This window comes from Adiantum capillus-veneris, chromosome 9 (assembly GCF_014529385.1).
Source record: "Adiantum capillus-veneris isolate H3 chromosome 9, ASM1452938v2, whole genome shotgun sequence".
Lineage (NCBI taxonomy): Eukaryota > Viridiplantae > Streptophyta > Polypodiopsida > Polypodiales > Pteridaceae > Adiantum > Adiantum capillus-veneris.
The window spans coordinates 53,740,672-53,755,890 of NC_140939.1; the positions used below are offsets into that span (position 1 = coordinate 53,740,672).

Genomic DNA, 15,219 nt, shown 5'->3' on the forward strand with positions numbered 1-15,219 from the left:
ATCTATAAAGCCTTGATACACCTCACTGCGAAGTTCACTTTAATGATTACGAACCCACAAAAGCCTCAACTCCTCCATACAACTATATGCATCAACAATATATTGTTGCAGTAGCCTACCACCACGTCAAAGAAAATGTGTCGTGTCATCTCTAATTTGCAATCTATACTTGTAGAAATCCATTGTAGAAATATACTTTGTTGTTCCATTTACTCGCTCTCTGCTTACTTCTTCTCTTTTCACTTGGGGTATGTAAGGATTCCAATCTTCTTCACCATTTGCAAATAGCAACACATATAATAGAGGCATGCATGAACTATGGCAATTTGAGATTCGTTTTAGACCACCACCCAAAAGATTCAACACAATATCACAATGGCCAATGTTGCTCCTCTTCACCCTGACTAGGCATGATTGCAGCAACTTCCACACTTGTTGGAGCAACATATTGCCAGCCATTTGTACGCTTCTCAGTAATGACCATCCTAATCTCAGGAATATTGGAAGTTTGGACCATTGTTGCAAAGCCCCTAAAAGCTTGAACATACGGATTAACTCGATGCATCATCGATTGCAAACTTTCCAAAACATCTGGTTTGAGTTTAGAAACATGACTCATCTAGTTTTGCAACTCGTTCTCAGTGTCAAAAAAATACAACTGAGCAAAGCGAGGGATTTGACCTGATTGCTCTTCTGGCATCAATGGACCAATGTTATGATAAATAGGTCCATGCACCTTGAAGGTATAGATTCCTTTTCTTTGGCAGAGAGATTCATCTATATGAGCTCCCAAAGAAGCAAATGCCAACACACTATTGTATGCTCTGATATGTTTCAAAAATTTTCTACTTCTAGTATTACCCCCGTGCATCAATTCCCTTAATTCTAAAGAAGGTTCACTTAATGGCGGCAAAGAAACATTTCTTGAGTTGCAAGAACTCTTCCCCACAAATGTGCTAATGGTCTTTGCTTCCGTTTTCCAAGCTAAAGCACCACAAAAGGAACATGCAAAATCCAAGTTGCCTATGTTGTGAAGAATACACTTTTCATGAGAAATAGACAACATAGAAATATGCATCAAGGAAGTGGTCTTAGAATATAAGTAGGTGATAGATAGGCAAAGTGTCTCAACTTTGGAGTAATCTCCCTCTCTAGAGACAATAACAGGCTCCTCAAGAACATCTCCATTATTGGCTTCCAAATTGTCTTCCACTTCAATCCCTACATAACTTTGCAAGAGAATTGACTCCTTATCTACATCCAATGCAATCCTTCCCTCAAGAAATTCATTGCATGGATTCACGTTTACCAAATGCTGGCAATCTTCCCAGCGAGGCACATCAATCTCACCCAGAGAACGTCGAACTCTATCTCGCGCTGCTGCACGTCGCGTAGCGCGAGAGGCTTGACATATCCTACTACATATTGCATGTCTAGGAGACAACACCTTTGGACCAATAGCCATCTGTCCAAAAAAGAACTCTTATAAGTACTCACAGGTTTATACAGGTTAGTATCTAGAGAATTAAGAAGAGAGTACGGTGAAGAAAGGATTTCCCAACTATATCTATCTTTCTTTGAGAGAGTCAGTGAGAGGAGGCTTGCCAACCCACATGGTAAATGTCTATATACTTCTATATCTGTCTCTCTATATCTCACCTAACTATTACTAAGGATATAGTTGTGGGAGTGAGTCCATCCGATTAGCCCACCGACGATTGTCGGTTAAGTTTCAGCCGGCGACAGTTTTCCGGTGCGGTTACAACGCGCCGGTCTGCACGTCAACCGGATTCTCGCCCGACTGAGGTCCCCTGACCCTTGAGGAGTCGCCACGTTATCCCATTATTGACCATTGGAAACCTTTGCTCAAGACGGATTCAAAGGTGCATCCAAATCAGCCCCGAAGTGCTTCATTATGAAGAGTTACCATGGTGACAGGTCCCCATTTGAGTTGGTAGAGTTGCATTGAGGCTTGTGTTGTTGTGCACATTCCGTTTACGCAATCAAAAGCAAATACCACATCGGAAATGGTGTGCATGTGATTACATTAGAGAAACACTCTCGCTTTGCATCTGCCAAAAATAGCCCAGAGCTTCTTGACCCTACCCAAATTGGGCATATCTGGCAATCAATGCATTCAAAGAGACGGCATCCTATATAGGAAGCTCTCTCCCACTTTTTGTGCTTTAGGAAGTGCTTCACATTTGTCATACCTAGAAAGAAGTTAGATATTGCACACACCTAGAATACCTTGTGTGTGTGTATGTGTGTGTGTGTGTGTGTGTGTGAGTGAATGTGTGCTTGTGTGTGTGTGTGTGTGTGTGTGTGAGAGAGAGAGAGAGAGAGAGAGAGGGAGAGGAGAGATTCACTGCAACATAACTTGAGAGAGAGAGAGGAGAGAGAGAGAGAGAGAGAGAGAGAGAGAGAGAGAGTTTCACTGCAACATAACTTGAGAGAAAGAGAGAAAAAGAGAGAGAGAGAGAGAGGGTGAGGGGGGGCGGGGAACGGGAGGTGTGACCCAAAAGACACAATGGCAACAAAAATACTACAATTATGGAGATCCTCTGAGAATGTAGTATATAAAGAAGACAACCAAGAGTCGTGAGCAAAATAAGCCTCTCCCAAAATACGAAGACTACATACATAAGCCTCCATCAAAATGTAGTCAATATCCCCAAAGCCACCAAAATATAGATCAGCTAAGTCTATAATGAGAAAGAAGTGAATATTACTATCGATTACATAATTCACTTCTTGCAAGGGTTGCCCTGCTTTGAACTGGATGGAACATCTCCAACGGCATTAATCGCCTTCTTGGGCCAATGGGTCGTTACCAATGCATGGAGCTTGTTTGAGATAGGTCTAACTTCGGAGACACCTGTAGTATGCTATACTGCTACGGCGGTCAATTTGTTGCTAGTACTTCGTAATTCAGGCACAATGCTTTTGAAATCAATGCTATCCTTGTCAAGAACGGACCTCTCCGAGAGACTCATGGGTTTTTGCCTGGTTGCTTTCTATGCTTGAAAGTTGTCCTTGCATTGAGCTTTGCTGCTGCAAAATACCATTAGTCTGTAGCTGCATCCTCTCCTCTAGACGATGAAGATAAACCCCTTGCTCATATTGTGATTGGCTCAGCCAGTGAATGCTCTCTCTATAGGAAACCTGTGATGCCTCCGCTCTCTCACATGAGGCTTGAATTTTGGAGCATACTGTGTGTACCTAGTCCATCTACAATTTGCTTCTTTGTAGGTCCATCGCCACCTCGGGCAACGCGCTTGGTATTTCGTAAATTGTTGCTTGGGTCTCGCTCTGGGGTAGAAAATATCACCTCCAAAAAATCTCCTCCAGAGGTAAACACGTGCTCCATCTCTGTAATGCACAATAAGATATATATTTAGCACCATGTTATACATGTTTTTCTCTCTATCTATTTCTATATCTATTTTTCCCCTATCCACCTCTCTATACCTCCCTCTGTATGGCGCAAGGTGGCCATAGAGAGAGCACTAGCCAAAGCCTGTATGTAGGATGTCGTCTCTTGGAATGCACTGATTGTGGGATATGCCTAACTTGGTTAGGGCCAAGAGAGCGGCTGTCCATCCCTCTCTCTCTCTCTCTCTCTCTCTCTCTCTCTTTCTTCTCTCTCTCTCTCTCTCTCTCTCTCTCTCTCTCTCTCATGTGTAGGCATATCCCACAATGAGTGCACTCCAAGAGATGACATCGCATAGATTAAGCTCATTGAAAGCACCTTTTGCGCTTTATGAAGTGCATGGCAATTGGCATACATGTCGACCAAGGCAATGCTAGAATTGAAGGGCGGAATTTCTCCTTTTCCAGAACACTGACTCACAGTCTCAATCTCACGTGGAGAGGACATGTATGAAATGAAATAGCTTGAAATGTTATATTAAATGTCTTCAAAGGGCCAAGGTCTATGAGACCTATTTTTTGTAACTGTTGGTAGACTTTGGAAAACCAAGCACCAAATGGAGGGGATTGCAACCTAAACTTTTAGCGTTTCAAAAAGTGTAGCTCACACCACCAAGAGGTCTTGCAGGGTGATATCCGCTGCCATATCTCAAACCCTCAACTGTTAAGAGTTTCATATTGTTCTAAGAGTGTCACCTAGTGTCCGGTGGTACAGAGTGCGCTCAAGATGTTGTCAACGCTTATCTCAAACCCTCAACTGTTAAGAGTGTCAACTAGTGGCCGGTGGTAGCTGTTCCCATCTGCGAGTGAGGTACACTTTAATTTATTTGTCTTGTTGTACAGTGCTTAGCCCTAGTCACATAAGGCTCTGATCCAGTTTAAAACTCAAACGATAATAAGCTGAAACACATTTTTCCTGAACACTGACTCACAGAATCAATCTCACGTGGAGAGGAGGGAGATGGAGATGAAATAAAATGTTATATTAAACGTCTTCAAAGGGCCAAGGTCTATGAGAGCCCGTAGAGATGGAGATGACGCTGCTGAGCCCGCCTACGCTACTACAGTAGCAGGCTCAGATGGCGATGAGCCCACAAAAATGATGATGGCGATAAGAAGCGATGACAGCCCGTGTGCGCTGCTATAGTAGCCCGGAGGAGGATGGCGTGCACTGGTGCAGTAGTCGGGAGGATGAAGGAAGGCTGCAATGGCGAGCCTGCATGAGAGTCGGTGGTCAACACTGCGCCATGTTGAGAGCTGTGAGGGGTGGGTGCGGGGGCATGAGGTTCTGTGGTCACCTCTGCATGCCGAACACCCTCGGGCATTGATGACGGTAAGTCACAGTCTGAATATCACATGGAGAGGAGGGACATGAAATGAAATGTTTTATTGGCCACTTCAAGCTGGACATTTCGCGCAATCAGTGCATTCGGTCATCAGCTACCGTAAGAGAGAATATACGTATGTCTGCATGCGATAAAGGAGGATAGTGGAAACACTAATACATGTGGCAAGGCATTCGAGATCACGGTGTGGGCCGTGATGGGGGACTTCGTGGGCATCCACAAATACTGGCTGCAATCAGTGGTTCAAAGCTTATTGGCCACTTCACAGACTGAACCTCACGTGGACTGGAGGGAGATGAAATGAAATGTTATATTAAACGTTTTCAACGGGCCAAGGTCTATGAGAGCCCGTAGAGATGACGATGACCCTGCTGCAGTAGCCGAGAGGAGGATAATGAGCCCGCCTGCGCTACTAGAGTAGCAGGCTCAGATGGCGATGAGCACACAAAAATGACGATGGCGATGAGAAGCGATGACAGCCAGCGTGCGCTGCTAAGTTAGCCCGGAGGAGGATGGCGTGCGCTGCTGCAGTAGCCGGGAGGATGAAGGAAGGCTGCAATGGCGAGCCTGCGTGAGAGTCGTTGGCCAACACTGCGCCATGCTGAGAGCTGTGAGGGGTGGGTGCGGGGGCATGAGGTTCTGTGGTCACCGCTGCATGCCGAACACCCTCGGGCATTAATGACGATAACTCACACTCTCAATATCACGTGGAGAAGAGGGAGATGAAATGAAATGTTATATTGGCCACTTCAAGCTGGACATTTCGCACAATCAGTGCATTCCGTTGGCGGCTACCGTAACAGAGAATATACGTATGTCTGCATGCGATAAAGGAGGATAGTGGAAACACTAATACATGTGGCAAGGCATTCTCGATCTCGGTGTGGGCCGTGATGGGGGACTTTTTTGGCATCCACAAATATTGGCTACAATTAGTGGTTCAAAGCTTATTGGCCACTTCAAGCTGGACATTTCCCGCAATTAGTGCATTCCACGAGATGACATCCTAGGACGGAATCTCCTCGTGCACTTTTTGTGCTTTATGAAGTGCATGGCATTTGGCATACATGTCGACCAAGGTAGTACCAAGCACGATGTTTTCTTTCAACGACCCCAATTTTACAATATTATCATGTTTTTTTGTGCCCATATCAGCATCTTGTGTGATGCCACATACCTTCAAGGTTCATGCATTTGGAGACATGCCCTCTCTTTGCATTTGTTAAAAACAACCTAGAGCTTTGTGACCGTGACCCTTGCCCTCAAGATGCAAGTGTATGTGATTGCATCTGAAGAGACACCCTCACTTTGCATTAGCCGAAAACAACCCAAAGCTTTATCGCATCTGTGAGTTCAACTCTTGTTGATCCTTGAGGTCTCGTGGGGTTGAGCCTGCAACTTTAAAACCTATCTTCTTCTTCTCCTACTTCTCTCTATAGTTCTACAACATCTGTGACGTAGCACTCATACATGTACCCATCATTGTCTGCGCGAGAGTAGCACCCAACATCGAGATGGAGTTGTGTCTGATGTTTTGAAGAGAAGTAGGAGGAAAACCTCTTTGGGTTACTGAAGGGGCATTCAGTTGGTGGCTACCGCAACAGAGAATATACATATGTCTGCATGTGATAAAGGAGGATAGTGGCAACACTAATACATGTGGCAAGGCATTCGAGATCACGGTGTGGGCCGTGATGGGGGACTTCGTGGGCATCCACAAATACTGGCTGCAATCAATGGTTCAAAGCTCGGGCGTCCACAAATATTGGCTTAGTGTATTCCCGCAATCAGTGCATTCCAAGAGACGACATCCTTGGCCAAGGTCTATAAATGACCCCTCTTAAAATAGCTCAAAGCTTCGTGACCCTGCTATTGGACATCAATGCACCCTTGCGAGGATCGATCGCATCAAAAAACAACACACGCCTACTTCTCTCTCTCTCTCTCTGTCTCTCTCTCTCTCTCTCTCTCTCTCTCTCTCTCTCTCCCCCCTTGACATCTCGAACAGGAAGCTCCTCAAGCACTTTTTGTGCTAATTCCCAAAATACCCCTTAAATTTCAAAATTCCCGAAAGTACTTTTAAAATTTAAAAATACATTTTTTAGTGCTCTCTCAGGAAAATGAGACCCTCTCTCTCTCTCTGCCGCAGCAGCGATGGCAGGAAAATGAGACACACTCTCTCCCTCTCTCTGCCGTAGGAGCACGGATGAGACAGACCTCTCTCTCTCTCTTCTCTCTCTTGAGGAGGACCTCTCTCTCTGGAGCGCGTGTGAGGACCTCTTTGTCTTTCTTGACGTGAGGAATGCAGGAGCAAGAGCCGGACCTGGATCTCCACTCTCTCTCTCTCTCTCTCTCTCTCTCTCTCTCTCTCTCTCTCTCTCTCTCTCTCTCTCTCTCTCTCTCTCTCTCTCTCTCTCTCTCTCTCTCCCGCTCGCATTGATCAACACTTCGCATCGGCGGGCGCACCAACTTGAGTAGGCGGGTGGCGATGATGGTTTTTTTGAAAAGCCTTGACAGAGAGAGGTCGTGACTATCCAAAAGCCCGCCCGTGAGGTCCCTGACGCTCTAGGAGTTGCCACGTGGCAGGGGGAGGGGGGAATCCCCTCCCCTTTTATCTATTAGTATCGATATATCAACATCAACATTGTTACCTTGCTACATCCAAGTCCTCGAGTAGATGAATCACCTGCATGGCTGTGATTGGACCCCTCCATAATGGTGGATCTAATACATAATCGTTGACTGTGAGATTTAAATTCTTTAAAGTATCGAAATGTCACGAACACACATATACAATATTTTACCTCGGACGTGTCGAGGTCGTCTCCCTAGTATGTAAGTCACAGAGGCGTTAGGATCCATCTTCATTCATACATATACATATATACATAAATGATTAGAAATTTATCAAAAAGCACATGAAGCATAAATCTCTCAGCACTAATAAATCTTAGTCAATTGTTTCAGCAAATATACCTTGCTTGAGGCTACACCATGTTTCATAAGAAGATACTAAGCTTGTAAATGACAAAGAAATAGTTGCAAGAGTCACTGTGCTTTTTTATTGGATGATGAAACATATCCAGCCACGTTAAACCCCAAGGCAAGGGGGCAGGTTAATTGCAACACCTCTTTGTAGACAATGTTAGAAGTGTATGTTCTTTGATCTCCATGTCTACTAATGCTTGTTAAGTGACTATCACCAACCACAACCTTCATGGCAGAAGAGGATCTCATGCGAGACATTGCCTCATATAGTTGACCATGGGTGAAAACAGGTGTTTGGAGATACAATCCAAGAACTCCCAATGTTTGGCCTTGCGCCTTGTTGATTGTCATCCCAAAAGCACAACGTAGGGGAAATTGGCGGCGTCTCAAATCAAAAGGGAGACCTTCTCTAGATCCAATGAGAAAATCAATCCTTGGAATGAACACTGCATTTCCTGCATGTGACCCTGTAATGATTTCTGCTTCAATCGCTTTGCTGTGGAATTGCTTGCAAATCAAGCGTGTCCCATTACAAAGACCACTTCTTGGATCCAAATTGCGAAGCAGCATAACTAGAGTATTCTGTTTCAATTGTAAAACATGCGGTGGAAAGCCTCCCCCAAGATCTAAACTATTTACAAACTCACTTGTGAATAAAATGCTATCACAATTTGATTCACACACTAAGTCCGCACTGACATATTCCTTATAAGTACCGGGAAATTGTTGCAAGCCCAAATTGTTTATGGTATCCACCTCCTTGTTCCGTGGAGCCAAAATTGCTCTATCCTTGAAAAAGGATGCATGGCAAGTCTATTTTTCAAGGTCTCTATATATGCAGGCAACCAATGCTTGCAAATTATTTTGTGGTAGCATCATGCAAGCCGGCAGGGCCACATTATCAAGTATGTCCCCATCACAAACATCGCCATTACCAATATCAAGTGTCCATTGCACAAACTCTCTTTCAATAACATCACTTAAACAATTGACCACTCACATATTCTGTGTTAGATGCATGATTTCTGTACGTTTCCAAATGTATGAGTGGAACAAAGATGCATTAACAATGTCTTCTCTTCCCCCTTTTTGCACAACAGGTAATATCTGTCTGAAATCACCACCAAGGAGGAGAACCTTTCCACCAAACAACATGTCATTTTTCATGACATCTCTTAGTGTCTTATCAAGAGCCTCAAAAGCGTGTCTATGAGCCATGGGGGCTTCATCCCATATGATCAGTGAACTCATTCGCAACAGCTCAGCAAGATGACTGTTTACTTTAATGTTACTTGTGGACTCAGAAGTTATATCAATAGGGATCTTGAATCTAGAGTGTGCAGTCCTTCCGTTGTCAAGAAGCTGTGCTGTAATCCCGGACGATGCACATGCCAAAGATACTTTGGACTCTCCGCATATCCAAGAGAGCAAAGCATTGTAGAGATAAGTCTTTCCCATTCCACCTGGCCCATCCAAGAAAAAAACAGTCCCTCTGCTTATGCAAGCTGCTTGTAAAACCCGATTGTAAGCTTCCCTTTGCCCAACATTGAAAGATGATTCCATTTGAGCAGACAATACTCTTTGTTCCTCTCTGTTATACATGAACTCTTCAGGCGGCACTCCATGCTCACTCATAATTTGCAAGGTGTGATCCACCTGGGGCATTCTAGAATAATCCGAGAGCCTCTTTCCATAGTGTTGAAGCATTGTCTCTAAGTTTGACAAAGCTTGGTTTTGTGCCATGTGTTCACAGATATTCGCATCATTTGTGCGAACCCTCATATGATATACATCGTCCTCAGAAAGCTCCTTACAGAAGCAATTCCAGAATGCACCAGGATGTATTGGTTCACAAAAAACCAAAATGACTACAAACAGTAGGCGCAATTGTTGCCATGTTTGCTGAAAAGAAGCTTCTTCCAAACAAAGAAACCATTCATCATCAACTTGCAGTAATCCTCGTGCATTACATGTTTCTTTAAATGTGTCATATACTCGACCATTGAAGGTTCTAATATCCTCAAAAGACTTACATCCTTTGCACATGTTGAGTAACATACGCAAATAGTACAAATCTCCAGCATTGGGAACAATGTGGTACATTCTTCCAATCATGTCACCAATCTGTCTTTGAGTCCATGTTCTACTTGCTGGCTTCCAAACCCACTTTTTACGGAAGTCTATGTACAACAAATCGTTGGCCTCTGGATATTGTTGATTTGCAACAAACCACTCAGTGAGCGTTGTCTTGTTGATGACATCTCCCTCCACCACACTGTGTACAGTCGCTCTGTCGCTAAAGATGACTTGATTTTGATGAGGCAAGTGAACTTGGAGCCATTGTATGTTAGGTTTCTCTTGATGCATGTGAAACCAAAGTATATGCCAAATAGCCTCAGATGCTGATACATATCGAGCATTAAGATAGTTTGTAACTTCATTTAGAAGCCCTTCACTATCTTGTAGAACAACAGTGGCCTTGTCATGTCCCTTATACACATACTTGTAGAGATATCTCACAGCGGATATAGTGGAGCAAACCTCCAAATTGATATGTGCATTGTACCTTATTGACAAAAATGGATTGTATGGAACAATCCATTTATTACTCATTTGCACTTTATTACGAATAGTGTAATTTCCATCATCCCTCCTCATGTACGTTGGGTATCCATCTCTAGCCACAGTAGTCGATGCACTGAAGCTTCGAGGATCTTTAAACCTGCACTTCCCATCTTTCATACATGGAGCATTCTTATTCAAGTTTCCACACGGGCCATGCACATTACACCGACTGATAACATCATACAGCTGTGGAAACATTACTTTATCAGGAAGCTTTGCACACACAATCTTATCATAATGCAATGTCTCTGTTGGCTTATGCTCATATGCAAGTATCAATAGAATGTGAGCATGAGGAAGGCCTCTCTTTTGGAACTCAATCACAGAAATGTGTCCAATGACCTAACCAAAAATAGCTCTCTTAATCAGCAAGCCCATCAAATCCTTGAACCTATGGTAGAAAACACCGGCAGTAAGATCAGGACGATCATTGGATGTTTGCCCAGGAAGTAATGCATCTTGTATCTCCTTCCATCCAGGATTTCATGTGAATGTAATGAAGAGATCAGGTTTTCCTTTCTTGCGTACAATTGCCATGGCATCCTGGTACAGCTGGTGCATATAGCGAGGGCCACCAACATACGAAGAAGGCAATACAACCCTTCTTCCAACATTAGCACCCAATAAGAGTTCTCTATCATCCCTTGTTCCATCTCTCGTAATCACTTTGATGATTACGAACCCACAAAAGCCTCAACTCCTCCATACATTGTGTCGTGTCATCTCTAATTTGCAATCTATACTTGTAGAAATCCATTGTAGAACTATACTTTGTATTTCCATTTACTCGCTCTCTGCTTACTTCTTCTCTTTTCACTTGGGGTATGTAAGGATTCCAATTTTCTTCACCATTTGGAAATAGCAACACATATAATAGAGGCATGTATGACCTATGGCAATTTGAGATTCGTTTTAGACCACCACCCAAAAGATTCAACACAATATCACAATGGCCAATGTTGCTCTCTTCACCCTGACCAGGCATGATTGCAGCAACTTCCACACTTGTTGGAGCAACATATTGCCAGCCATTTGTACGCTTCTCAGTAATGACCATCCTAATCTCAGGAATATTGGAAGTTTGGACCATTGTAGCAAACCCCCTAAAAGCTTGAACATACGGATTAACTCGATGCATCATCGATTGCAAGCTTTCCAAAACATCTGGTTTGAGATTAGAAACATGACTCATCCTGTTTTGCAACTCATTCTCAGTGTCAAAAAAATACAACTGAGCAAAGCGAGGGATTTGACTTGATCGCTCTTCTGGCATCAATGGACCAATGTTATGATAAATAGATCCATGCACCTTGAAGGTATAGATTCCTTTCTTTGGCAGAGAGATTCATCTATATGAGCTCCCAAAGAAGCAAATGCCAACACACTATTGTATGCTCTGATATGTTTCAAGAATTTTCTACTTCTAGTATTACCCCCGTGCATCAATTCCCTTAATTCTAAAGGAGGTTCACTTAATGGCGGCAAAGAAACATTTTCTGAGTTGCAAGAACTCTTCCCCACAAATGTGCGAATGGTCTTTGCTTCCGTTTTCCAAGCTAAACCACCACAAAAGGAACATGCAAAATCCAAGTTGCCTATGTTGTGAAGAATACACTTTTCGTGAGAAATAGACAACATAGAGATTTGCATCAAGGAAGTGGTCTCTGAATATAAGTAGGTGATAGATAGGCAAAGTGTCTCAACTTTGGAGTAATCTCCCTCTCTGGAGACAATAACAGGCTCCTCAAGAACATCTCCATTATTGGCTTCCAAATTGTCTTCCACTTCAATCCCTACATAACTTTGCAAGAGAATTGACTCGTTATCTACATCCAATGCAATCCTTCCCTCAGGAAATTCATTGCATGGATTCACGTTTACCAAATGCTGGCAATCTTCCTAGCGAGGCACATCAATCTCACCCAGAGAACGTCGAACTCTATCTCGCGCTGCTGCACGTCGCGTAGCTCGAGAGGCTTGACATATCCTACTACGTCTTGCATGTCCAGGAGACAGCACCTTTGGACCAATAGCCATCTGTCCAAAAAAGAACTCCTATAAGTACTCACAGGTTTATACAGGTTAGTATCTAGAGAATTAACACTAGGTTGGTAACCTAACAGGACATAAAAGTGTCCTTTCAGGGTTTTGAAAAAAACCTCCAAAACCATAGTAGATCCACTCATTTTGTAAAATCCTTTCATGAGGTTATAGTTCAAGGCCTACTACAAATGGGAAAAATAAGAACCTTGTAAAATTTCTCATCTTTTGGTCACACCAAGCCTCCAAAGTTGATGGACCAGTACATTTTCATCAAAATAGTCATTTCTTACGTTTTGTTGCATAAAAATAAGATTAGGGATTTTTGTAGGACTTGAGATAAATTCCCTAGTGAACTTCAATGGGTTGGTGATCACAACATATGATTGATTCTCACTCACTATTTTTTGTTTTGCCAAAAGAAATAGGTACAAAAAGTTGAATTTTCACCATTCTGCAAACCTATCATCAAAGTTTCTATAGCCACGCTCAATACAAATAATATATGCATGTTTTCTTAGTTCCCTATTGTCCTTTGGGTTCATAAGGAGCCATGGAGCATGTCAAAAGAATAATACATCTCTTACCAAGGGGAATCTTGGCGACAAAGATGAAGTGCTAAATACAGCAAACATGAAAAAACTGGGTTCAGCATTATGAGTTGTAGAATCCCATAGAAACTATTCAATATCTAGCCAAATTTGATCCTTATGACTAGATATGGTTACTACCTACAAAATGCATGTAGTAGTCACAAGAAACTGACAATATTGAAAAAGCTATACTTGATATACTAGAATGTTTCATTTTCTTCTATAATTGAAAAAATCAACCATCGTTGTCTACTATGCAAAATAGGGTATTAGGTGCCCCAAAACTCAAGGAATATTAGCTTTATGTTACAATATTGTTAAGTATGGAGCCTGATTTCCCCTTTGTAATTTTCTGTGGTAAAAGCGCACATTTGTAAGGCCCCCATTATGAGGAGAAGCCATCGTGCGTGAAGGACAATCACTCACCGGAAACCAAAATTTTCACAGACAAGAATCAGGGGCAACTTTAAAGGCCTCGGGGGCGGAAGCCCCCGAGACTTTTTTTTTCGCCGGAATATTCTTTTTCGCCGGAATATTATGGCCGGACGGCGGCCGGAAAACAACCGATCGGTTGGCCGGTGGCCGGTAGTCAATGGCTGATGGCCGGTGGTCGGAAGTCAATGGCCGGTGGCCGATGGTCGGAAGTCAATGGCCGGTGGCCGGTGGCCGAATTCAATGGCCGGTGGCCGAATTCAAAAGCGGACTTTTCTTCTCAAGGGCAGCCACACATGGGCGAATTGGAGGGTCCGATTTGGACTTATTCGCACAAGGGCGGCTACACATGGCTGTCTCTCATAAGAGAGGGCAGCCCTTTTGGCCTATAAAAGGAGGCCATTTCTACACACATTTAATAGTGTGAAGTTGATGCAACAAGGTGAGTGTGAGGTGGTGAGAGTGAAGCAAGGCGGGAGCTCCATTAAGGGTATAATCCCTTTGTAAACTACTTCTTGTTTTGAAGTACTAAAGCCATTGAGTGGCTGCTTTCCCGTGGACGTATCCCACATTGGGTGAACCACGTATATCGTGTGTACTCTCTCTCTCCCTACTCTATAATCTCGTGTATATAAATCTGTCTCTCTCCATTAAGTAATCTACTCAATTATCTATTTAGCTACGTCTTATTTCCTAACAATGCGACATAGAAAATCAAAACTGCATTTGGATATCATGAAAGCCACCAAAAAAATCATAGAAGAGCTAAAATTGGCTAAAAAACAGGATTTGACAATTTTGGTAATTTGGTCATAACTTACAACTTTAACATTTATTTCTCCCTAGAAGCATCAGGACATATATAGGACTACTAAAGATGGTTCTCTAGCATTATAGACCTCACAAACATGAATTCTAGAGTGGTATAGTTGCAAAAAGTTGAAAAAAGCCAAAAACAGGACCCGTTTTTTCACACAGTTTAGGTTGTGAAATGTTGTGCAAGGACAAGGTTATGGAATTGATATTCCAAAAAAATGTGGAGTTTTTTTCAGCTCATGAGACAACTTTCTAGATAGATAGCACCTCATCATTTTGAAACTCTTGACATAATTCAAGGAAAATGGTCACTTAACAGGACATAAAAGTGTCCCATTACCAACCTAGTGTTAAGAAGAGAGTACGGAGAAGAAAGGATTTCCCAACTATGTCTATCTTTCTTTGAGAGAGTCAGTGAGAGGAGGCTTGCCAACCCACATGGTAAATGTCTATATACTTCTATATCTATCTCTCTATATCTCATCTAACTACTACTAAGGATATAGTTGTGGGAGCGAGTCCATCCGATTAGCCCACCGACGATTGTAGGTTAAGTTTCAGCTGGCAGTTTTCCGTTGTGGTTACAACGCGCCGGTCTGCACGTCAATCGGATTCTCGCCAGACTGAGGTCCCCTGACCCTTGAGGAGTCGCCACGTTATCCCATTATTGACCATTGGAAACCTTTGCTCAAGACGGATTCAAAGGTGCATCCAAATCAGCCCCGAAGTGCTTCATTATGAAGAGTTACCATGGTGACAGGTCCCCATTTGAGTTGGTAGAGTTGCATTGAGGCTTGTGTTGTTGTGTACATTCCGTTTACGCAATCAAAAGAAAATACCACATTGGAAATGGTGTGCATGTGATTACATTAGGAGAGACACTCTCGCTTTGCATCTGCCAAAAATAGCCCAGAGCTTCTTGACCCTACCCAAATTGGGCATATCTG

General features: G+C 43.0%; 1 protein-coding gene across 1 annotated transcript in view; it reads right to left on the reverse strand.

The window, feature by feature from the left end:
• Nucleotides 1–8,762: 8,762 nt before the first annotated feature.
• LOC147450491 (uncharacterized) overlaps nucleotides 8,763–15,219 on the reverse strand; it is a 57,928-nt gene continuing 51,471 nt past the window's right edge. Inside the window, exons 7-9 of the mRNA XM_086520473.1 lie at nucleotides 12,273–12,428; nucleotides 11,074–11,584; nucleotides 8,763–10,733 (exon numbers count right to left, since the gene is read on the reverse strand). Coding sequence (XP_086376599.1) covers nucleotides 8,763–10,733; nucleotides 11,074–11,584; nucleotides 12,273–12,428 — 2,638 coding nt within the window. The remainder of the gene's footprint in view (nucleotides 10,734–11,073; nucleotides 11,585–12,272; nucleotides 12,429–15,219) is intronic.